We start from the raw sequence: 26,142 nt of genomic DNA, 5'->3' as shown, positions 1-26,142 counted from the left end.
AAAAAAGGCAAACAAATTCAGCAATTTCTAGTGAGTGACTGAAAGGAGCTTGCTGAAACAAAGAACTGAATCAGCACAAAAGTGAAGCTGCTGTAGGATCTGGAAGAAGCCAAAACGAAACAGACAGGAGCTCAGGATAAACAGGGCTGTGCGGGCTCCCGTGCTGGAGCAGAGGGTGGCCGGGCTGCTCCCACCTGCTTCCTGCCGGGAGGGCGGTGCCTGCCTGCATCCCACAGCACGGCGCTCCTCTCGCTCTGCAAGCACGGGGGCTGGTTTTGTTGGTTCAGTGCCGTGGTGAGTCCAAGGAGGTAACAATGATAAAGAAAACGGCGAACAAGCGGCCGAGACACAGACACTAACCTAGATTTTAGCAACAGGTGCTCAAGCTTTTGCTAACAGGCAAATAAACCATGGGCTGTTTTTACAAGACCTCAGTCCTGAGAGGCTACATGCAGAAAAGAGCTTCGTGTAAAGTTCTCTTTATTACAGGCAACATTAGTCCATACAATAATACACAATACTGACATACAAGTGTAATCTTTCAAAATCATCATTTAAACAGCAAAGACCAAGAAACAATTTTAACTACTTCATTTTCAAAAATTAATACGTTTTTCCTCCCAAGATCCTTTTTCAGTAAATTATATTGAAACATACAAATAGAGAAAAAATACCCATTCAACATATATTGTAGTTAAATGGTTATTTTGTTTAAAATCTTTAATAAGAAAATCCTTTTTAGCAACCTACATATAGATAAGTAGCAAACTTTGTTTTAAACAAATCGTCTCCATTAAAAGATCTGAAGAATATTCATCCATCATTTCTTAGCCCGTAACACTCTGCTTCGTAATACCTTGATACCGTAAAGTTTTTCAGCTGAAGGACTGACACTAGGGGGCTTCCTAGACATTACAACCTCTCTCCCCCTTCTATTCCCTAACTTTCTGTCCAACAGGAGCTGAGAAAGCACATAATACTTCAGATTTTTTTATTCACCGCTCTGTTTCATGACAGCACAGACAGGTCCACTCAATTCCCCTAAATCTACTATATTTTGCTGTTCAGGAGGAACAATATATGCCAATAAAAGCAGAAAACCTGCAGCTTTTCTGTCACATGCTTTTGATTATTGTCAATTTTTCTGGTTTATGCTTCCAGCTGGTAACATGTATATGTCATCTCAGTATTAGTCTAAACCTTTAAACAAAAAACTATATTTCCCAAAGTCATTATCACTGGGAGCAATCAAGTGGTCTTTTCTTGCTTTGCTGAGCTTCATTCTTAAAACTTGTCTTCGTTCTTCCCACTCATGGAGTTCAGCATTTCCATGGGCAAATTTACAGTTGTTTCCCTCAGTGCAAGTACCAGCCATATATCTGTCAAGACAGATTTTAAGCAGTGTTTTTGTAGCACTATGATGACAACTGTTATATCTAGATATTTTGCCCTGGTCCTGTTTTTCAGATGCAATAGATTCTTATGGATATAAAAATAACTGGAAGAATACTTAATTTTTAATAAGATGATACTGTTTAGCATTTGATTATACTCTTCTTTCCTTGCTGTCAAGTATTTGTGGAGGAGAAGAGATGACTCTTTCTGTTCTTTGTGATACCTTACTGAGTCATTTAATGCTTGACATCTTTCATTTACTTAAGGTATTAATGTAACTGATAACATGACCTTCACATTTAGTTCACTAAGCTACAGAACAACCTTTGTTTTAGAAATTCCATTAATTTTCTTTTGCTAACTACATTTGGTTTTGAAGTATTCAGCATGTCTCAGGAATTCATTATATTCTAGTATTTTTCTGTTAAATGGTAAGCACACCAGTTGATATTCACTTTAATTGCATATCTGAGCTCTGTTAGTGTGCAGAACATCAAATTTAGAATATTACTAAAAATACAGCAAACGGGGCACATCAGCTACCATGCAGTGCCTGCACACACCAAATAACTTGCTTTGTATGCTATGCAGTCTCTCAAGATCTCTAATCTTTAACATGATACCAAATGGAAAAAGTTTATGAATCAGCAAAATGAATTTTTAACACCAGAATGCAGATTTCAAAGTTTTCAGCCTTCCAATAAAATTGCAACAGTGCAAAGAAATGCCAGCAGGCTTACCGAAATCTACTGCAGTCTGGTAAACAGGCTGCATTTAAGAATTAAAGGAAGCAGCAAAACAACCAACGCTGGGAAAAACCAGCAGGCTGTGCCAATAAAATTTCTACTTGCCTTAAAGCTCCAATTACCCTGTCCAACTAGAAACCGTTCTTGTGTGCCATGGGTAATGGGAGGCAGATGTCTAAATAAGCTTACTAACAGGATTTTTTAAACAAGTTTTTTTCCCTGCTGCTCTAAACTTGTGGCCCTTTACGAAGATCACTTAACAATTCATTGGGTTCCATAATTAGGAAGCTCATCACTCTCCAACTTCTAACAGCACATGTTCAAATACTGTTCATTACTTACCTTCCTGCTGAAAGATACATGCAAGAAAAGAAATATTGGAACATTGTGTTAAAACTTGCAATGGCACTGATTATTTATACCATGAAGTGGAATTTTTCAGTTTACAAAATACATCTTGGAAAGCACATACCTATCACAAATGCTAAAACATCCGGTTGGAAAGCGATACTGCCAGCAGTTCTGATCATCTTCTGTGTGGAAAACCTTCTCTTTATGCTTTTCAGAAGAAATGTGACCCTGCCACTGTTTCTCACTATTACAGTTCTTCCCACACATCCAGCAGTGGAAATCCACCTGTTTAACAGTGAGTTTGAAAACAAAACATTGAGAATTCAATTTTACCAGCACAGAACTGTTCCTAATACATTTTAAATGTTATGCCAGCATACTAATTGTAGCTTAGCTTGGATACAGTTATTTAAACAACACCTGAAGTTTATGACTTCCATTGGCTTTAGAGGACTCAGAAGAACTGCTTTACAGCCTCAGTTAAATTGTGCATTTAGCATAGCTAGCTAAGAGATAAGAGAGCACCAGGAGAGCAAGGACAACAGCACATTACTGACTGGGGAGGAGAGAAGAAAGCATGACCTTAGAATTACACCTACGATTACTTACTGTTACTTCAGCATAGTCAGTCGGCATGTGAATTTGCTTTCCATTTTCTTTATTTGCCTGAGCAGCTGTATCATCTCCTTTTTCTGGTTTTTGACTTTTTAGCCATATGTCATACAACTGCTCCAAGTCTTGAACTAATGAGAGCAGAAGCTAAAATAAGTAATTAGCAATTAAGGCAAAAGTCTGAGAATACTAGATAAATGACTGAGTTTGCAAACATAATTCAGTCCCCACCTATTTTAAGAAGAAAAAAAAAAAAGACATGGTATAGACAGTTACACGGTTTAGAGAGAAGAACCAAGAGCAATATGAATCTCTGGCTACTTGCCAAGACCCCTTTCTACCTACACAGAGGAAAGTAACACGTTACGTATTTCTAACAGCCACACAAAGTAAAGATAACTTGGTAATTTGCTCCATGGACCAGTATGCTACTTCTAACACTTCAAAAATATAATACAAACTACTTTGTTATTAAAATACATTTCAGGCCATGAATATTTAATGCAGTTATTTTTATTTAATACTATTTTTGAATACTCAGCCAGCATTCATTCAAATAAATTAAATGCCTTCAAGGCCTACTACAAAAGGTAGCAAAAGAAAGTTGATTAAAAAGTTACCAAGGAACAAAAATGAAGAGCAGAACAGTTAGATTTACAGTATTGCTTTAATCTTTACTTTTTTACTTACTGCTGTTCTCCTTCATATATGTCCACATCTCTCTCTCCTCAGGACTGTGAGCAAATGAGCAGTTTCCATCATACTGACATTTCTTGCCTGAAGCAATATGATTGCACAGCTAGAATATGAATTAAAAAGATACTCTCCATGAATATGAAGTAAAAATGGTGATAGGTTTTTTTTTTTTTAGTTAAGTGTTCTCCCCCTGACAGACATTTACACTACATGAAAAATAGAACCATGCCTGTTATATAAAATGACTGTAGTTTGAAATGTAAACCATTAGATGCAAGCACCAGGCCTGCTTTCTACCTTCTATCAGATCACCAGATCACACAGATGTTTGAAAGATTTCTAAGATATTCACTGTAAATAATTAGAATTTATTTAAAGCATTTTTTAAGTGATTAACTTCTGCTGATGAGAGGGGGCTTCTGGAACTGAAAAGGACTGATCTGACAGGTTAGGGCTGAACTCTGGAGAAACACTATTAGCATATTTCCACCAGTCACCCTGGGAATTTCTGCAGAACTGATGAAATCAGGCCAGTTACTGGTATTTTACACTTACTCAGTTTTCTTAACACAAAAGGTTATTTTTAGGTTAACATACATCAAATTGCAGAGGCACTTGTTTCTTTGCAGGAAGGGGACGAATGGTCATCCACTTCTTACGTTCGTTAGACATTACAAGCACCACACGGCGATCTTTGGTCCACCTAGATAAAAAAGGATGCATTCAATGAAAAGAAGCAACACTAACTAATGTGGCTCTGGGCAGCCTGGTCTGGTGGTTGTCGACCCTGCACACAGCAGGGGGGTTGAAACCAGATGATCACTGTGGTCCTTTTCAACCCAGGCCATTCTAGGATTCTATGATAACAAAAGACACACTGTGTAGATCAAAGCAGTACCATGAAAGCCTAGAATGTTTGTTCATAAAGCCTCCATCCTTCTATTTAACTGAATTATTCTAGAAACTATCATGCTTCAATATGCTTTTCTAAATTCCTTGTATGACCTCCTTCCTTAACAAAGTAACAAACTTTTCCAACAGAGATTTTAAACAGCTGATAAAAAGGCAAAATTTTTGCTGCCCTGTCCTACTTACGGGTGTCTTGCCTTTGCACTGCAGTATTTTTTGTTTCTGTCTGGCTCATTAACTTGACCATTCCTCCAGCACTGGCCACAAACAAACTTCATCTTCAAATTAAGTGATCCGTATTTCATTTGGTTCCCAAGGATCTTACAAAAAAACCAACAATAACAACAACAATAAAAGGTATTCTGTATCTGCAAGGAAATCCATATGTAATTAAGAACTATCCCCTACGATAAAAGTTTACAACATACGTGCATAAGCTGTAGTTACACCATATGCCTTGTAATAGCTTTGCCTGAAATTTAAAATCCAGACATTTTTTAAAGAATGCATTTTTTACTTATTTCTGATTTAGGCATATGCACCCACAAGTTGTGATAACATGATGTATAAGCTGAACATATAAAAGTCCAACGTGTTGGAAAGATAATTAATTACCCTGCGGCAGATGCCTTGGAAATGGTATTCAGGTTTTCTGTTTTACCTATTCCAGAATAAGCAAAGCAAAAAAGGAACTGTGTTGAAGAAAAGCAGGCATTTTAAGTGTAAGTGGAGTAAGGAAGGCTATACTGAAGGTTTGTTTGGGGAGAAGTAAGCAATTTCTAAAATATACTACATTATACACAGACCAAAAAAAAAAAAAAAAAAAATCCAAGTTGCTACAGCACTAGTTTCAAGGCAAAATGAAGATACCTGTGACCCATGTGCACTAGCTTCCATGTTCTGCCAATATTTCTTTGATTCTTGAACAATAGCATCATGTGAAATACCTTTAAAGGAAAGTTGAAAGCTCATGAGCACTTACAACTATTCTAACATTTCAGACATGCTCAAATTGCTGTGCTACCCAAGTCCCAAACGTTTATTTACATATATATACATATCTCACCTCCAAAACATAAATGTAGTTTATAACATTACATTAAAAAGCAAACATGAAAGTTTTCTAAATTACAGATTGTCCAAATATATAAAGATGCATCTCTGAGTATTTGTGTAAACACAATTTCTGCAAGCATATCCTCTGCCAATCTCATTAGAAAATGTGCATTTTATTATAGACCACACAAAACCACAATACCAGCTGGCAGAAACTAGATTGCCTCTGTCTTCTTTAAAAAGAGCTTAAGCAAGCCCTATTAATTAAGCTTTGTTTCACGAAGGCCATTCTTAAAGTTATTTTGGCTAAGGTTCCTATTGGAGCTATACAGTGTTCTCACATACTGTAACAGTTATTACTGTAAATCCACACAAATAGGGACTATCATCTGTCTTTGGATTTGAGGGTTGGTAAAGTGTTTCTTTCCTGAGGTAGGATTTGTTTTCTTCCCACACCTTACACTGCGAAGAGGAGCCTCATGCTAAGAGCAGAGAACCATGATTGGAACAAGACCCAGAGCTCTGACTGACTTTAGGGAAGTATGAGGGCAACACAAACACATCCTTCCAAAAATAAAACACATCCTTTTCTGGCAAAACAAGTTTCCTGGAGAACACAACCCTTACTTCAAAACAGAAATTACAGAGTAAGTATTTGCTGTGCTTGACTTCATAGGGGCAGTGGTTAAGAACAGAAAATAACTGTTCTATTTTCCACATGGAGACCTCTAAAGGATCAGCTCAGGAGAGATAGACTGGAAATCTGCACAGAAACAGTCACCCCTTATCTCTCTCTGACCTCATGTCTGTGTGACATCTTCTGTAATCACGCTGGTACAAGAATCGACACAAACTGAAGGATAAACCACAGGCAGAGAGGGGAAAAAATGCCAGCGATGCTGCACTACATGGGGACTGCTGAGCTTCCTTTTTCCTCTGTGCATCACAATGATGCAGCACAACTACTTAAATAAAGTACAGTCGTACAGAGCAAAGCAGAACAAATAGGCGACTATACTGGGTCACAAACCGTTTATTGCCAACAGTTCATCAATTATTAAAATTTTAAAACAAAGATTATGAAGAGTTTTGAACTTATGACCAAGGAAAGGCAATAAGTACAGAGACCTGCAGTTCAAAAGACACCAGCTGGAAATAAAGTATTGAAATCTGCTATCTTCAAAGAAGCCAACAAAAACCAGCAAGAACCAAAAAAAAAAAAAAACCAGTCTAAACATCCTGTGTTTAGAAGAACAGAAAAACTGACTAAAGCTATAGACTACTGAGACAGGGTGCCCACCTAGAAGCATTTATTGCCTGGCTTACTACATAAGAATACCAGATCAACACTAAGCTAAATGAAAAGTTTAACTACAGAGAAAACAAGGTTCTTGTATGTGGGGACGGCTTGGAACAATGGCATTAAAGAAAGCACTCCTAGGTTTTGTTTTCTTTTTTTCCCAGTGCTCCATGAAGAAGATATTTGATCAAGATCTTCTAAACTGTGAATGCTTAAAAATAAGAACAAATCTGGTTTGACTTGGATTTAATATCCATGTGACATTTATGATTTTATTTCAAGAAAAAGCATCAGATGATAATAAGCCATTCTGACAGTTTTTATTATTAAAACCTTTCTAACCTTCAGTAGCTAGTAAATATATCAACACTTTGCACCCTACTTACACAGCTGTTTCTCTAATGTGCCACTACGAAAGGTTTCAGCAGACTGGAAGTCAACGCACCTTCCCCAGGTTGCTACTTTCAGGAGTTGAGAGGAAGCAGCAGAATAAAATGAAGAGCAAGATGAGCATTCTGTGAAACATACCTGTTTCTTTTTGCATTATCCAGACTTTAAGCTCTACCAGACTGTGAGCATAAAAGCATTTATCCTCTCTTAAGCAGCCATAATGTACCTCATGTCTGCACAGGTCAAGTTGACACCGAACTTGAAAAGGGCGGATTTTGGAATACTTCACCATAGTTTCTCGCAAAATGTGGACAAGGCACCTATTTGAAGAAGAGTCAGTCTTAGATATGTCTGAAAATGACTTAATGTGTGGGAAGAAAATGTAAAATAACCCACCATTATCACAGCTTACTCAAATGCCTTTGTAACACTTACTTGAAACCTGCAGTTTCCAGAAGGAAGTAGCACCTAATTATTGTTTCTAGTTCGAGTAAATCAACGTTACAAATCAGCGCTCTTGTGAAATCAAGAGCCTCCTCTTCTGCAAAGCGTTCTGAATCCAATCCAACAGGATCATTGGTTTCCAAGCAGCAAAGCGTATCACATTCACTTTCAAGTATATATTCTATTTTCACACAAGAACTTATTCTCTTTTTAAAGCATCACTAAAGAAAGAGTTGATGCATCCCAATAAAAGCCTTACTCTTACAGCTGTGGTATTTCCTCATCGTAGGGAAGTGGAGTATGAATAAAGCAATGGAAGTGGGAGCATTTTCATTTCCATCAGATAAAAATTTAAGTGTACGTAGTATCAAAAATCCACTAATATTGCTATGAAATCTTTTTATCTTCCAAAGAATAGTTAAAGGGACTTCTGTCACATTGCTTTGTATGAATTGAATTATTAAGACCGATGGTCTAATTCAGGTAATTAATTTCAGGTAATTAAGGTAAACCTGTACTGGGTTAAAACCCTAGCAGAATAAGCAAGTCAGACTGAAGAAAGAATTTACTTATAAAATCCTATATAAATTCAGCACCACACAAATAATTATACCATGCAAATAATTACACCCAATTATATCACCAAGCAGAAAAGCTGCTAACAAACAAGTAGGATCCAAACATGAAGATGGATACCACTGATTTTGAACATATCAGTAACGACTCAGCTCTTACAACTTAGTTACACGGGGCAATCCTTGTTTGCCAAGTTTGTTTTAGTCATACTGTCAAAGCACCACAGTCAGTTAGCAAGGAAGTAAGAAATCAACAATCAACAAGTAAGAAATGAAAAATCGATATTTATAAATGCCCTGAAATCTTTGCTTTTAATTTGAAACTTAACGAGATGGTTATTTCAGACATACTTGTTATCTTCGAAGTCATGCATAGCAGGGTGAGAACAAGAAGATGAATTATCCTTGTTTCTTTTGCTTATTATTCTGGGTTTATGATCAAAACATTTCTGGAATACAAAAAACAAGTAATTATAAAGTATTTATTTAAATATATTTAAAAGCATACCTTGTCTTAAGTATTTGATCATAGACTTCAACTAATCTCTACTTCAGCGCTGGTCAGATTATTACTGAACACGCATTTCAAAGCTTACAAGTTAGTCACAAGCAAAAGCGTTTCTTACAGGATAACTCTATTACCTATTATATTTTTTATTATATCACTAAAGATAAAGCAGCACCTCACAAAGAAACATAAAGAACCCATGATGTTCTTGAAGAAGTCGTGACACAGTAAAGTTGATCTTTCCATTTCCTCCAAAAAGAGCTTCTCGACTGAAAGCTCCTTTGCGCTCCAGTGTCCACACGTCTATCTCCTCTTGGCAATACGCAAACGTGCAGTGCCCCGGATAGCGGCATTCCTCTTCAGCAGCAACATCTACAATGATAACACTGAATTTGACGAACGTTTTACACAGCTTCTATTGTAAGTTCATCTTAAAACCTTTACCAACTAAATTAGATAGCTATGGTACGTCTGTTGTGAAGTCTTGCAGGTAGAAGCAGAACCTCATGCTGACTGCTCATGCATCAGCCTTTCCGAGTTTTAAATCTTCAACATCTCCATCAACTACCTGTATTCTGAGGCAACAGTGCTGAGAACCAAGAACACGTTTGCTTAAACGCAGTCAGACATAGCTGTTAATTAACACACCAGTCTTGCATGCATCATAAGCAGTCCATACTGGAAGAGAATCCTTTCTTGCTATTGTCATTTCACATACTAAGCACTCAGAATACACTGTATCGAGGGCAACAGTATCCATCAAGACTGCCTGACAGTCAGACCTGTTCTTTTGCAGACCTACAGGAAGCTGGAAAGGCTGTCCTGCAAGTCCCTCCTAGTCCAGAGCACGTTTTTGTTGAAGGAGACTAACTTGTGATTAGGAGGTGTGTGCATACTGACAGACCTGCTGTAGTCAGAGTGCATGATCCGTCCTCCCTCTCTCCTGCTGGCTGGCCAAAACAGAGACATGTAGGCACACCAAAACTTTTGAGGGAATGTCAGAAATCAGAAGGGAACTACTTCTATGCCAGTCCCTATTTATCCATTCTGTACACACAGCTCATAGGAAAAGAAGGAAAAGGGAGATGGCTCAAGGGGATACAGTAAAATGAAGCAAGAATATAAAAAATATCACACTTAAAAGTAAAGTTATTCATGATGAAGAGCAGAAGTACAGCTCATATTTTCTAAATAATCACATTAATTGCCAAAATACAGCTTCTCTCATGACTCTGAAAATATAAAGAACCCTGTAACTTCCTTCTCCATCTCCCATGAACACGTATAACATCTCATTCAATACTTCACCATGAAAAACCTAGATGATATTAGTTTGAGCACAAACATTAACATTTTACTATAACACACCTACCTTTACATATATAATATGGTCCCACATACTGTGTTTTTGTTGGTCTTGGACGTATTTTTTTCCATGATTTATCTTCAGAATTTTTTATTCTACCAATTAGAATATCCTTCTTACATTTATGTTCTAAGTTAGGGTGGTAAGCATAATCCAGTAATTTAGGACCTGAAACAACCACAAAGTTGCTTATATTCACAAAAACTGCAGCATAATTTTACTATTTCCATGCACAGATTGGCACATACACCCAAAGCGAAGTACACAAACTCGGTGTATGGACTTCTTAATTGCACCAGCAAGTCTGAAGAACCAAAAGTCATCAGCAGCCATGTTGAGCAGAACAGAAAAAAACTAATACTTACAAAAAGACCAGTCTTGGCAATAAAAAGCACAGAGGGAGTACTGTATTATAACCTTGTAATACTATGGGACAGCAACAAAGCTCTACTTTTTGTCAAATTCCAAAGTATATTTTTCCATAACACTATTTTAAAACTTACTTTGCTGATTTACAAGAAGGTGAAGTCCAAGGATCAGAAAATGGCCCTCTTAACCTTCATTTTTTATTATATTAAAACAGCAACTATGTTCAGGCTCAAAACACTAGGTAAGAAGCACATGTGCCCAAAATATAAACGTCTGTCCCAGAGCTTTGTTATTTGGGAAGGAAAAGTGTGCCTAGGTTTATACTCTTGTTTTAGGATGACAATGAAGCGAAGATTAGATTATGTCTAAAAGAAAGACATCAGCGAGTAAGTTTGAAGACTAGCAATGCTCAGTGAACTTTGCTATTTGTTACTTAAGGGCCTCTGAAAACAAGAGCGTGACCCATTTTCCCTGGACAAGTTGATGGAACAGTATAATTTGGGGTTGTATAAGCGGGAGATACTTAAAGGCTTTGATAGAGATACAAAGAAACAGAAGAAATAGATGTATTGATTAAAAAAAGTCAAGACAATGAACATACAAAGTATTTCTTTCAATGTTCTACAGCTCCTGCACTTTTAGTGTGTTTCAAATCACTTCATAGATTTTTCTTGTAAAAATAATTTAAACCTAAAAAGAGTTCTTAAACTTCAGTAGCCATCGCCGAAATGTCTCAATGCAATTCTCTCCAAGACCCATTACTATGGTGTACTTTAATATTGACACCTGTAACTTGAAGCACAACGTCTCTTTTTTAAGATTAGTCTTAATAAAAGCTATTGCTTCTAGAATACAGCTTTTTTTAACAGCAACAGCTCAGGCCTAAAAGATTAGTTATATTAAAGCCCAGTACAGGTTAAGATCCTTTCAGTCAATACAGTGGAGTTAATTATTACTAAGGTTTGGAAGCCTCATGATTATGATTTAGAATTAGTTTGGAAAAAAAAAAAAAAAAAACAATAAAACAGATGGGATGTGAAGGTTACCAGGTACTTTGAACTGCAGTTCAATTCCCCATGGCCAATCAGAGAGGGTATTGCAAGTTTTTTTAGTCTTGAGCAAAGGTGTCATTCTTCACAGTACCCTGGGCATTGGGAGGAAAGTGAATACAGAATGTGAATGACCTTACATAGTTGACCTACAGCTTGGGGAAAGCATGTGGAGACCGATGGTGGTTTTAGAAATCAAGAACCTAGTAGGACAAGAAATAGAGACAAGAAGAAAGAAGATAAAAAGCTGCTGAAACGTTCTACCAGCTCCTTAATAACAAGATTGTATTGCATCTGCTAAAAACAAGTCAGAATTGAACAGTATTTAGAAGCCAAAAGTATTTTCATTTGTTTTATTTCACAGTATTTTAAGTATAAGTTTTTGTTTTGTTTTTCAATCAACCCAGTCGAGTTCCAGCACCCCTTACCTTTTTTGACAAAACATAACTGGCAGGCCTGTCTTAGCTCATGTGTGCCTTCCAGTGGGTTTCGTCCCACAAGTGCTGAAGATGCAGGTATACTAGCAGTTGCACTGCTAAAAACATTTGAGAAGTCATTTCTAGTTTGACCTGAAATTCCCATGTAATTTTCAGAACCAAACAAACTACTAGGGCCATTTATCTGTAAGGAAGAAAGTATATTTTACTTCAGCCATCTCATTTCATTTCTCCGCCAAAATAAATAAATAAACAAATAAGCTTAATGAAATTATTATTCAAAGCATAACAAGGGTTGCATGGGAAAAAAAAAAATCAAGTACAATCTTAAGTACACGCCATACGAAAGCCATACACTCAGCCTACCAAGCATACAACAAGATGCAACCAAGTACAGGGAGAACAGAAACAATTCCCAGACTATCAGCACAAGGTGGCCCATAAGAATGCACTCCTCACGTCACCCTTCCACACAATCAGTGGCTAGCAGGGCCAGTATCTGCAGAAGACACATAGCACAACTACAGTACAGAGACCAGATGGATTCTCAGGTATGAGGCAGTCTCTGCTCTGTTCCTGTACTAAGACAGTTCTCTAGGACTTGTAACATTTGGCATCGAGACCATAAAAGAGATCTTCTCTCTTAGGTTGGTTATTTTATACTTTACACTGTTAAAAGTGTTTTAGAGCAACTTCCTCAGAATGAAAAAGTAGCTGTGATAGCAGTCAGATCGCAAATATAAAACAACCTTTGTAAATTACAGAAAGCTTTTTTTCCCCATGTCCAACTACTGTTGTTTTGAGCTACTATGCAATTCTCCCCCATACCAGAACCATATATTAGAAGTCCCATTTTTTCTTTAAAAAAAAAAAAAAATTCCTGCCGTAAAAATTAAGATCTGTGTTAAGCCCTTCATGTATCAACATTTGAACTGATGGAAAAAAAAAACATTAAAGATACTTACAAACAATGGAGAGTTACTGCTGCTAAGTGTTGGTGTTCCATCTCTAGAAGCTGAACTTGAAAGGTCTAAAAGAATAAGTTTCAATTACTTCAGTTTCCTGAAAACATCCTATTCAAAAAATCGTAACTCCTGAGAAGCATTAAGTATCAGAGGTTTGTTTTTTTAACAAGCGACACATTTTGCTGTTTTTTGCTACATAGTTCTGTGCTTTTTTTCCCCCCAATGATGTGAAATCCCCCTTGTAAACATTTTGGTTGAAAAATAACGAGGTAATCATTGTCAGTATAACCACCTGACTAACAGCAGCAGCAGCTCTGCAGACATATGCTGAACGAACATAAAGATACACTCATGCTGTATAGAAAGGGTAGCTAGATAAGCAAAACTTGATTATCAAAGATACAGATATGAAAGAGGGTTAAGAGAATTCTTCTATTCTTAATTTTATTTTGTTAATTTGGATTCATTCTTAAGAGCACATTCCGTAACACTGGTGATTTGAGATAAAATTTATTTATCTTTTCTAGTTCTCCACCTATTTCTTTCTATGTCACTACATAATCACCTACAGGTTGAATCCAAACATGTAACGTTGCTATCTTTTCAAAGCACAGTTATACCAACCAGCTTTTTAGGTCTTTTCATGTTTATTGTCAAATACTCAGAAATGGTTTATGCTTTGTTAAAATAGATACATAAATAAACAAACCCTGAAGATAACATGGCTCCTACTTAATCCTGTTCACCTGAAACAGGGAACTTCCACAATAGATGTAAAAGAAATGAAGAGAGGAACTTAAAGATACTTATGCAAACCCGAAGTAAACAGCTTTCTCTATAAAATCCTGTGTACACCCAACACTGATTATCAGTACAGTTAAAATGTGAGCACAGACCAAGTTTTCTGCATATGCTAAGCATTACTGAGTAGTGGGAAAAATCTGTTAAACAAGGAATCCATTTGGCTGACTCATAACTCTCTCCCACACCATAAGGTTAAATATTAAGACTCCTTTTTTACCTCTTTTTGGGTCACTGATTGAAAAGGTGCTTAATGGTGAACAGAAATTTTCCAGTGAAGAAGCCAAAGGCTGTGAAAAGATTTCTGAAAGAGAGGGTGGAGGAACAAATCCTGTGCTAACGGGCAACGTCCCCAGCAAAGAAGCAGAGAAGGGTACGCTGGGACCCACACCTCCAGCAGGAATAGGACCCCTGGCACCTGTAGTTTGCTGGATAACATAAAATTAAAAAAAAAAAAAAAGAGAAAAGTTCACACAGGAAAAAAGCCTCAACACAATCTGCAATAGTCTTCCTTCCTTCCTTTTAATAAGGTTTTCAGTAAGTTTTTGTAAACCTACAGAAAAACAACAATGAAAGGTACACTACAGTGCTGTAGAGAACTGCAGAAATCACATCTCAATGCTCTAATGCAAGGAACTATCTATAAATGAAACACTCTCAAGGTTCAGTTAGCTGAATTGGAGACGAGATTTTGAATGTTTTATGAGTCAGAAACCTACACAAATTTTCCTAAATGGAGGGGACATAGTTCAAACAGCAAGGAGTTAAGAGTTAGCACTGAAATAGATCCTGGGGCAGTACCAAATGACACCACTGTCTGTATAAGCCAATTTACCTTCTTCCCTCACAGGAAAGCCACGCATCCTTCCATACACCTCTGTTAGGGATGTGACAGAATTTGGGAGTTTCCTTCCCTATGTTTCAACTGCTGCCACAAGAAGCTCCCTCCTGGTCTGCACAGCGGGCAACATCTCACCCCCAAGTGCATTCAGGTTCTACACTACGTGAGGCTTCACAATCTATCTCAAAAGATAGTATTTGCCGATTTACTACAATTTAACAATAATTACAACTGAAATTTCCATAACACATACAACAAAATGAAATGCATAAAACTTACAGTAAGAAACCTAAGCATTTTTTATTTCAAGAAATCAAGCTCAAGACAAAACCAGTTCTGCAATGAATCTTTTTTTTACAGCTGTATCCATAGCTACGTGAGCATTAAAAATCACAACTAATTGAAAAATTCAACATGCCAGATCCTCATTTAACAGTGTGATATTAAGGGCTCCAAATGACTGTCACAGACACAGCTCAGAGTCAGTAACCTTGCTATTAAGTTCAGCTATCTCTGCTCTTGAATCAGAGCTTTCATTTTGACTGTCAGTTGAGGAACTCTGCATGCTCGGTATGCTCTAACTCTATAAAGGCAGTGTAATGAAGAATAACTCAAAAAACGCTTCAATTTTTCTAATAATCTCTTCTAACAAATTATGAAGTTAGCCTCACAATGGCTTATTTCTGATCGTCTGCCACACAGGCCTGGACAAAGCTCTGACTGCAGAACTACTGCTTGGTGCACTAGAATACGATAGTACAAGTATAAGAATATATAACAAGTATAAGACAGTACAAGATTAAGACAGTACAAACTACAGCTCAATGTAACCATGAAAGTTAATTCACAAATAAAACAAGATCTCACTCAGAAGAAAGCAAACAAAGTTTTACCATTACGCTTTCATCTGGATCAGGCACAGAATCAAGTAATTCATCAAGTTCTTCACCAATAATTATATCTCCATCTCCACAATCTAAACATGCTTCTGGCATAGAGAAAGAAACATTTCCTCCATTTGCCAATGCTGCAGAAGGCAAAGAAGCTTTTTCCGCTTGAAGAGACATAACAGAAGATAAAGATGATATGGGCACTGATGCCACTTTAGACAATTCAGAAACAAAGGCTGATGAAGAAGCAGAAGAAACCGTATCTTGCTTCTGGTCAGATAAATCTGAAACAGAAAGACAGGAATGAGTGGAATTTTATTCAGAGGTGTAAAAACACCTCCTATAACCTTCAGCCTGATGGTATCAGGAGACAGAAAATAGAGAAACTTCAAGAATTTTAAAGCAAAACTACATTAAATGTCTTCCAGTTCATATGTACCCATATCTCTGTGCTCATGTATTGCTCAAATGTAAAAAGACAGGAAAAGTTACAGGCTTGATATGCTACTGAACCTCTGGCGTATTCTCCCCTCCCTATTCTTTCAAGTTTAACAGGCCAGAGACACAGTTACATTAATGGCAGTTCCAGTCCTATCAAGGTGAGGACTGGCTCAGCCACTTTAATGTGTAGTTTCACAGATAAAGATATCAGACTTTTGACACAGATCTTTCAAATGACAAGCTACATTTTCTTAAGAGTACGTATCGTAACTAATACAACTAGATCTATTACATATCTAGTTTCCTAGTATTAATATTCTAATACACACAAGACTCACCTAACTCAATATCTTCTACAGAAGAAGAATTCTGCAAGTGAGAAAAAAAAAATGCCTCTCAGTACTTTGCACAAGAGTCTTTAATATTTTTCAAACATATATTTACATGCAAAGAACGTAAGCCCTCTAAATTAGGTTTAGTACAACTTTGAAGTTATGAAGTCCAGTGGATTTAAGGGTGAAATACTTTTTAAGACAAAGCATCCCTTTGCAGACGGAAATACAATTGCTGTATCACTAAAAATCTGTACCCATCCAACAAAGGAACAGTGAGACTGATAGTTGGTAAAATAAGAGTCCAAGCAGTATCTTAAAGGAGCCGTTCCGGTGTTTCCTCATTTTATCCCAAATCCTTCTTTACAGCTAAATTGCCTATTTCATCTGAAAAAGTCTCTTCTTCATTGGTGCTACTCAGATACATTAGCTATAGGAAGGCAAATACACGTTCAGGTACTAACGAAGGTCAAATTTTGCCAAACAAATAAATCTAAAGGGTACTTCACCACAGCATTCTTCACTTCCATTACTCTCCATAATATAAAATAAACAAATCACATTAACTACATCCTTGTCTCAAGATGTTAAAAGTAAATATATTCACTGCATCAGATTTGAAGTTTTAGCTCATATTCATTCTACAGAGATAACTTAGATGATAATCTCATGTCCTAGTTTGCAATAAGTATATAGCAGAGCTGAATACAAAAAACAACAGAACCCCGAAGTCCAAAATGTCAACTGCAAATCTTCACTTAATCACTGTGAAATGATTAAACAGTTATTCTCTGTAGTTTAAAGTCAGCTTATGCTTAACAATGTGCCAAACCTCACCTGAGTTGATATATCACTGGAAACTGAATTTGAGGGTGGCTGCAATGAAAAGATACCTTCATTAGCTACAAAATTGATATCATGGGAAAAAACTCATCATCTTTGTTAAAACTGTAACAATTTGTGAGTTAAAACCAAATCTTACCTTTGCTCTTACATATGCTTTCCTTATTTTTAATCCTAATTTTTGAGCTAGTTCTTGAGTAAGCTTAATCACACTTTCATCCTAAGAGAAATAAAACGTCATAACATACACGGATTATCATCTGGTCAAAGACATCTGTTTATATCTCAAATAGCCTTTGTTCTGCAAGACCTCTATGAGCAGGATGCTTCTTAATGCAGACTATCACAAATATGGGATGACAAGCTGCACTCAAAAATGCAGATCCTCAAGCAACATGATTTTAAGATCTGGAAAGAAAAAAAAGGCAGAAAACAGACAGCACCCTGCTCTACTGCTTCTCTGAATGAAAAATAAAGATTTTCCACAACCAGAGAAGTTCAGAGAAGTGTGTGGGGTGTATATACACACACGTTTACACTATTTCTGAGGTAGAGAAAGGAAAAAAAAAAATCAACACAGAATTCTGCCCTGTTATCTATCCATTTTAAAAGAAGATTCCATCAGCACGTTCATTCAAAGCAGGAATGCATTTCTGAAGCGAACCTCTCAATCATCCTCACTCACTGCATTTTAGTTTGCAGTATGAACAGTCTCAGAGAGACAATTTAGGTTTGTTTTGGATGAAAGTGAAGTGCTACTGGAGCACACCTGATGTGCTCCAAAAAAAAAAAACCAAAAAACAAAAAAACCAACAACACAGAAGCATGGAAATCAGATAGTCAGCAGCATCACTGCAGTCTGCAGGTCCTGTCCTGCTGCAGCACCCACTGCCTGCTCACACAGATGTAGCCTACAACTAAAGGTCCTTATTGAGCACGGCTAAAAACTACACTGTTAAATGCTTGGAGAGCTACAGTGCCACCATCACACACACAAATACTACACTTCATAATTTATAATTATGGGTGCCTTTTCTCCTTAGAGTACACCTCTGTTAGAGGATCTTAAACAGCAGTTAATTCAGTGTTAATTCTACTGTTTATTGCAAAAGCTTATGGTGCTTGATCCATACAGGAACGTGTTTCTTTTGGTGACCTTACTGCCTGTAAGATCTGCTATCAGTCTTCACATTCAAAGTAAGCAATAAGAACAGAAGAATAAAAAAAACCGACACACCAAAACCTACATTTAAAACAACAACAAAAAAGTATGCTCTTGATGTAAGTACATGTTTTCTGTATTAATTCTGTAGAAATAGCCATAAATGTATCATTCGCCTACCTGTGGCACAGCAAGAGAACATTTTGCTACAGCATCATAAGCTGTCTTATACCTTCCCAGCTCGTTCAATGCTTTTGCTTTCCGATAGAGTGCTCTAAAATTATTTTCATTTAACCTTAATGCTATCTCACAGTCTTCTAGAACCTTTTCATGCAGTCCCTATAAGGGGGAGAAAAGAAAAAAGGAACTAATCAGAACAACTTTTATTGTTGGAATGTAGAATTTGAACTGTATTAGACGAAGATACTGAAATACTATGAAACATCCACTAAGGCCACTGCACACCACACATACGAACTGCCTTAAGCCACTGACCTATGCAAGTAAAAAGTTGGGCTATCACTCATACAAAATCCAGTAGGAGTGATGGAGACTATTTAACTCTTTCTCAAAAGCCATCTTACTGCACAGAAAGTGGCAGACTCAGGAGCAGCCAGAGACAGAAATAGATTAAAATACTCTTCTACCAACTTTCAAGTCTGGCATGACTCTTCTGGAGGTTGGTGGCCCTGCCCCTTGGCAGGGGGTTGCAACTTAATGATCCTTGGGGTCCCTTCCAACCCAACAATTCTATGATTCTGATTCTTCTGCTATTTATTCTAGTATTGGGAACTACAAACATCCAGGTGATTACACTTGTGAAAAAAATGAGACAAAGCAATACCAAGAGCTTTGCACTATTAAACTTTCCATGCCTTCACAGTGTTAGTGGATGATTCCCAACAAATGATACTGTTTCAACAGAAGCTTACCATATTTGAAAAGCATGCTATCCTGTTTACATGTAGCTTCTCTAAAATATCATCAGACACATGGATTTCTTCAGAATTAGCATAATCTGCTATGTTTATAGCTTCTGAATAGTGATTCAGCGATCCTCTCCAATCACCTTCTCGATACACATCATTCCCTTCATTAAAAAGATTTCTAACAAGTTCTCGTATAAATAGCTGTAATAAAGAAAAACACTCATCAACAACAGTATTTGTCATGCATCTTCCATATACCCAAATACATGCTTAAATAGAAAATGTACACCTGTAAATTCATGGAACAAAAATGAAGTTGTTTTTTTTTTTGTCTACATGAGCATTTTTTTCCCCAAAACAATCTCATATACTCAGCATCACAACACATGTAAATAAAAGAGGCAGAAGGACTTGTACAGTCATTGCTCTGTATGTGGAACTATCAAAGGTTTAAGTGATTTGTGCTCCCTGCACACTGTTAGCAAACAGCAGCTACAGCAGCTGGCAAACCAGGAGCACACAAAGGCTGCTTTCACAAAGCAAAAGACTTTTTCAAAGTAAAATGTGAACATTAACAGTCTTAAGTAACTCATTCTCAACTCCAGTGATACAATCTACTGTTGGATAAAAACACTAGGAAGATGAGTGTGAAAACATAAGTCCGAAAATTACAGGAAATAGTAACACATACCATAACCAAAATCTGTCACAAGAACATGCAACTCGAGTCCTTTATCTCCCTTTTGTTGCACTACCCTAAACTTTACCAGATACAGCACGTCATTTTATCCAACGGATGCCCAAATTCACCCCTAACACCAGCAGAGTTCATCCGAGCTGCTGAGCAACTGTCAGCCATCCAAATATCTGTATACCTGTAGCACAGCCCATGTAGTCCTCCAGTTCCTATGCTGAGACATTTTAACATTACCATTCATACTGTATTATTCCTTAGACGATGACTGAAAGCAAGAATAAATATACCCAAAAAAACCACTTCTGGAAATGTACAAGTAATTTTCTTACCTCATATTGTTCTTGTGTCCCTGGGTAGGGCAAGGTAGATCTAGAAAAAGAAATTACAAAATGCACTTATGGAACACAGGGCTCACAAGAGGTCACAGCAGAGAAGTGGCTCCTACTTAAAAGCAGCCTTGCTTGCTGCAGCAGGCTAAACCCAGCTTTTTCTTCAGCCTGCACTGAACACAGCAGTGTGCTGCTGAGCAGATTTAATTAAACAGCTGCGCTTTGCTATTACTAATGAATCATTTTCATTTAAAGCTGCACAGCCAGTCTTAGCTCTCCTCTTCAAAATGTGTCACAATTCTGAATGCTGAGTTTAAAAACTCGGTGCTGTTTGTTTAAAAACCATTTCCTTTCTCTTCTCCAGCATGTAGAAACAGCCTCTATATGAGAGCCGCCACCTTTCTACAAGCACTATTAAATGACAGATCACCTGCCAAAAGAACACACCGAAGTTAATTAAGTCACACACATAATGCTTAAGGATTTCTAAGAGTTCTTTCACGTGACACCTAACAGAGAGTTGCTCTGGCAGAAAACACAGGCATTTCCCTCTGTTCTTTCGGGAAGAAAACCAGAAACTCCTTCCCTTCCCGTGCAGGCTAACCAAGAACCTGCTTCTAAACGGCTCTTTAAAACACAGGTTTTTTTCAGTGTGAACAGTGAGGAATGTGAAATTTCAGAATCTGCTTAAGTTAATCAGGGTCTTCTAGGGGAGAACTTGGCACCGACCCAAGCACAAATTAACTGCTAAGAGGCTTTTTCATCCAGTTAAACTTTAGCTCCAAGAGCAGAAACAGCCGGGCAGCAGTGCACAAAGCCAGGCAGTCAGCAGCCCAGTGTCAGGTGTGAGGGCCATAAAAGTGGCCATAAAAGGAAGGGGGATTTCCGGGCACCCAAAACGTCAGTGCGGAATAAAGAGGAATACCCTCCCCTCCCACGCCCATCTGCTCTGCTTGGGAACAAAGTAGGGTCGGTGCTACACTCCAGGAAGAACCAAGGGCCCTCTGACAGTACTAAATTACAGGGACTGCCCCGGAGCTGTCCGTACCCACAGACACGTACACACACAAGGAAAAGACATAGCACCATACTCTATAAACTGAAGTCCTTTCTTAATGTCCTGTTGTCTAGTGCTTCTTTCTTCCGACACATTGGACATGTTATCCTGAACATCCACGTTTCAGATACACAACTCCTCAAAAGGAAAGAAGACAGAGTGCTGTTAGCAGCGCTGGCCCGGCCCGGCAGCACACGAGGCCCGCCCGGCAGCCGCCCCGCTCCGCTCCTCTCACCCCCATTTCTGCTCCCCTGCGGCTCTGCACGATGCAGTCACATCAGCCGGGCTGAAGCGAGCTGCTCACGCAGCATGTGCAAGTTGCTGCTCAACCAAGCTGAGGCTCAGTGCTCCCACAGGGTCCTTCTGTAACAGCTCCGTACTACATTTATTTCAGTATTCAGTGGAAGTTACCTCAAAAGCTCAGCATAATTGTTGATAGTAAGACCGGTTGATTAGGAAACTACTGTTAGAGCCACCTCCCGAGGCTCTCACCGCCAGCCAAGCAGCGAGGTGTGCCTGGAAGCAGGAGGACCGCGCGCCCAGCACCCGCTGGGAGACCCCCGGACACCACGGCCAGCAAAGACCACCTGCTTCGTCTGTAAAAACGAATGACTTCCATTCCACATTGCCAACTGAACCCTTCAGCATGAGCTCGCTAGTCTGAATCGGTGCTTTTTTCTTCACGACCTTCATTTAGTGGGTTTACAATTACTCAAGGCAAACAGGCAGAAAAGCCGTGCGCACTGCCCAAGAAGGCTGCCTGCAGCACGGATCTGCTGCCCATGGCTGCGCCTCGCCGCACTGGAAGAACAGCTTCCATTTTAGCCAGAAGGCCAGCAGCACAAATGTCTTATTCTGCAAACCCTACATCCCTGATAAAAAAACTACCTCGAGACAAGGCATATTTTTGGGAAGCAGATTAGTTTGTGCAGGAATTTATTTCACAGCAACAGTGGAAGAATGGAATTAAAGTAAAATAAAAACAAAATACATCTCTCACTAAATTGAACACACTCCCAGCCGAGAGCAGAAAACGGCTGGGTCGGACACCCTCCCTTCTCCGACTGACCTGGAACGTTTGCAAACACTTCTCAGCAGCCTTCAGTGATCGGACCGAAGTCCCTCCCAGTTAGTGCTGTTCAACCCATACCTTAGTGCAGCACAAACAACTGCTTCATTTTCCTATGGTCACCAAGCAAAGTAACGGAAGCCCCCACGGCCTGCACCCCCAGCACCCCACGGCCCCCGGGCAGCAGCACCGAGCAGCAGCACCGAGCAGCAGGCTGAGGGGCTCTCCAGCAGCAGCACTCTGCGGGGCTGTTCTGACAGCACATCTTCACACGGGAATAACGCTCAGCGATCCACTGTCAAGGCAACAAATAACCAAATACTTTCCTGTAACTGCTTTTCACGTGATTTCATGCACCCCTTTTCTTCCGTGAGTTATTACTATGTAGGGAGATTTTAGTACATACACAAAAGACTTTTTTTTTTGTCAGAGAAATGTTTCACCACCAATAGCATATCTGTAAAGAAATCTAACGTAAATGCCAAAAGGAAATCCCTCGCCACCTGCATACGCTTTGTTTTCCCCTTCACGTTCAGGTTTCAGGATTGTAACGAGGCTGGTAAGAACTCCTCGCACGATCCCAATCCAGCAGCAGTTTGGGCACACGCTCACCCTCAGAAACGTGGCAGCAAAATGAAGCACACTTCAGCCCCTGCACAACAGCCCATCAGGCAATACCGTGCCCACGAGACCTGTATGAGCACTAAGATCAGCTCTGCTCTACTAATTGTAAGTAACCTCAGCACTCCACCAACTCGGGTGACACGAGTCCGATGTTGTAACAGCTGCCTTTATCTATCCCCTCTGGCAAAACTTTTTAACAACTTACACACTGACACTGGAGGGTGTGCAGATCCAGTTCTTCTGTAGCAATAATGCTGACGGAACTGTTACAAACTGACACCACAGATAAGAGCACACGAGCAGAGTGACGAACATACACAAGCAATGCCATTTACTATCCAAACGGCTTCTCCATTTTTCAATATGTACCCATTTTCATCCATAAGACATTCAGACACAAGTTATCCTTCCTTATCATACAGTCATTTTGCCCCCCCTATTTGATGGCTTTGCAGAGGATTTATAGCTGTCTCAGATACCACCTCTGCCACCATCTCTCTCACCCACATCTTGTGCAACCAGAACCATGTTGGATGCAGTCACATGCAAAGCAGCTAAATAATGGGGTCTTGACTTTCAGTTACTCACTTTCAGAGTTCAAAAAAATCACCTATTTAGCAACAGATTCCCTCCCTCATCTGAACAGAGGGAATTAAAAAAAAAAAAACGTGCATGTGTACATATATAAAAGTTAAAACACTGCTTGTATTATCATAAAAGCCAAGCCTACACTCTTGCTTTGCTCCGTAAAATTCAGTGAAAAGGACAACCTAAAGCAAAGAAAAAAGTATGGGATGCTAAAAACAGAACAAAAATAGACCAATGCATCAGTAACTAAGGCTATAGGCAAACGGACTGTCATATCAGAAGTCGTATTCCTACAACTGCTGCTGTATGACCAACTCACGCTCCACTTATCAAATCTGGCACAGCAAGAAAAGGTGCTGAAATCAAACAAGTTGAAGACCAATTTATACCATTTTATCCTCACCACAGGCTTCAATTCAATCACATCTCACAGAAGCAGAAGCAAAGGGAAAGTTCACAGCCAACAGCCAGCATCACCTCTTCTGATAGAACCAGCCAGCCAGACCAATGGGAGGCAGGGAGGACGAGTTTGCACCAGCTCTGGCAGACAGGAAAACCTATGCTTCTCTCTTACACGAAGCTGCTACACACTTTCCTTCAGCACAGGGCAAGACAATGCTCTTGTTTCTATACTATGTTAGTTCTGAGGCATTCAAGCCAAACTGTAAAGGACAGCATCAATACACAGAATACATCCAGGATAATTCTTTAGGCAAAGGGGATTTGAACACAACAAATGCTGGACTCTCTTGCAGAGCAAAATGGATCTTTGGAACGCAAACCAACCAATTCACACAGAACCCAGAGAAGTCAGTCTTTCTGCAGAAGGAACCCCGGTGCTGGAGTTCCAAAAAGGAGGAGCATGCTGTAAAACCTCAAGCCCAGCAATCACCACTATGAGGTCTCACATGGCACTTTTCATAGACCCTACTGCGATTCAACGAAGGCAGCGAAGCACAGGAACACACATCATGAAAACCAGAATGATTCTGCTGCTGTCAGAGCCGAGGTACCCCCAGGGGGCACCCACCTGCAGCTCACCCCGAGTGCCCCCTGCTGAAAGCTGAGGTGCACAGGGTAGGAGCGGGACAGGACCGAGCCTCTCCTGTGCAGTGCAGTGCAGACAGATCACTGCGAGATGCAAAGAGAACAGAGGAAAAACACACGGTGTTATTTGGGGACAAGAGCTACTAACGCAGAGAGTTCGTGACCTTCAGCTGACCAAACGGCCCTGATACAGCTCCTTATCGGCAGCAACGGCTGCAGCGATCACAAACGCTCACGTACAGCAGCGCTCCCCGCGGCACTCCACACCACGGATGTGCGTGTATGGACGTGGCTTCCCAAGAGCTGGAAGCGCACTCTCTTGCCACGCATCACCGAGTTCACTCGCCGGGTTACGGGAATCTCAAATCAAATCTTTGTGCAAAACAACACACGGAAACGCCCCCGCGATCGCTGCGGACGCCCCGCTGCCGCTCCGTGCGGCGCTACGCAGCTCGGCGGGCGGAGGGCCGCGCGAACGCCCCGAGCCGAGACCGCTCCGTGCCACAGCGCGCAGCCCCGAGGGACGGAGCGCACGGAAAGGCGCAGCAGCGAGCCTTCAATCGCCTCGGCCAGAAACGAGCCGCCCCGACACCCCGGAGCCTTAAAACTTTACTCGGCGCCGAGAAGTTGTCAAACCCCGTCCGCGGGAGGGAAAACGCGCTCAGCCGCGCCGAGCCCGCACCGCTGACACGAACTGCGCCCGCCCGCAGCGTCTCCCGCCGGGGCCGGGGCTCGCTGGGGCTCCCGCCGCCGCCTTTGTTCGCGCCGAGCGGCGGCTCCGCCATCTCCAACGGCGGAACCGACCGGCGCCGCCCAACGCGGTAGGGGAGGGCCGGGCCGGGCCGCTCCGCCGGGAGGGGCGGGACCGGGAACGCGGCGGTGGCGCGGAGCCCGCCGGGGCCCGGGAGCGGCCGACGACGGCCTCCCGCGGCGCAGAGAGGGGCGGGAGCGCTCCCGCCGCGCCGTAACGGGCCGCGAGAGAAGGGGAAGGCCCCACGGCCGCGCCCCCCCTCCCCCGCCACGGGGCCCCGCTGAGCGCGAGCGGCCCGTCCCGCCGCGCGGCCCTACCTGCTGCTCGGGCCCGCGGGAGCGCAGCGCCGCGGAAGGCGGAGCCAGGCGGCCTGGCGCGCGGCGGCGACGGCGACGACAACGGCGACGACGACGACGGCGGCGCCTCCTCCGCTCCGCCCCCGGCGGCGCCGTCGCTACCGCGAGCGCCCCCTGCTGCAGGGAGGCCGCAGGCACGGCCCGGAGGACAGAGGGATGTGATTCGCCGGGGCGCCGGCACCGCGGGCTTTTCCATTGGCTCATCATTCTTGTTTTG

The 26,142-nt window shown here is 40.5% G+C and overlaps 1 protein-coding gene across 7 annotated transcripts; it reads right to left on the bottom strand.

Moving 5' to 3' along the window:
• Positions 1 to 463: 463 nt before the first annotated feature.
• Positions 464 to 25,978, bottom strand: ZC3H7A (zinc finger CCCH-type containing 7A). 7 transcript variants are annotated; one of them, XM_046900905.1, is made up of 23 exons: positions 25,432 to 25,978; positions 21,525 to 21,628; positions 20,434 to 20,473; positions 19,411 to 19,608; positions 18,659 to 18,817; positions 17,456 to 17,536; positions 17,311 to 17,349; positions 16,480 to 16,510; positions 15,704 to 15,984; positions 14,190 to 14,397; positions 13,169 to 13,233; positions 12,195 to 12,387; positions 10,355 to 10,516; positions 9,158 to 9,354; positions 8,826 to 8,923; positions 7,594 to 7,775; positions 5,580 to 5,656; positions 4,896 to 5,029; positions 4,398 to 4,503; positions 3,795 to 3,903; positions 3,102 to 3,235; positions 2,614 to 2,777; positions 464 to 1,379 (listed from the first exon to the last, which is right to left on the bottom strand). In XM_046900905.1, the coding sequence occupies exons 2-23, from the start codon at positions 21,590 to 21,592 to the stop codon at positions 1,190 to 1,192; spliced, it is 2,916 nt and encodes a 971-aa protein (XP_046756861.1). In that variant the 5' UTR covers positions 21,593 to 21,628; positions 25,432 to 25,978; the 3' UTR covers positions 464 to 1,189. The 7 variants fall into 7 exon arrangements, with proteins under 7 accessions (XP_046756861.1, XP_046756862.1, XP_004945148.2 ...); XM_046900906.1 differs by having other exon boundaries at positions 21,525 to 21,625; XM_004945091.5 differs by having other exon boundaries at positions 25,887 to 25,978.
• Between the last annotated feature and the right edge of the window lie 164 nt (positions 25,979 to 26,142).

This window comes from Gallus gallus, chromosome 14 (genome assembly GCF_016699485.2).
Source record: "Gallus gallus isolate bGalGal1 chromosome 14, bGalGal1.mat.broiler.GRCg7b, whole genome shotgun sequence".
NCBI lineage: Eukaryota > Metazoa > Chordata > Aves > Galliformes > Phasianidae > Gallus > Gallus gallus.
This window is presented reverse-complemented; position numbering and strand designations above follow the sequence as displayed.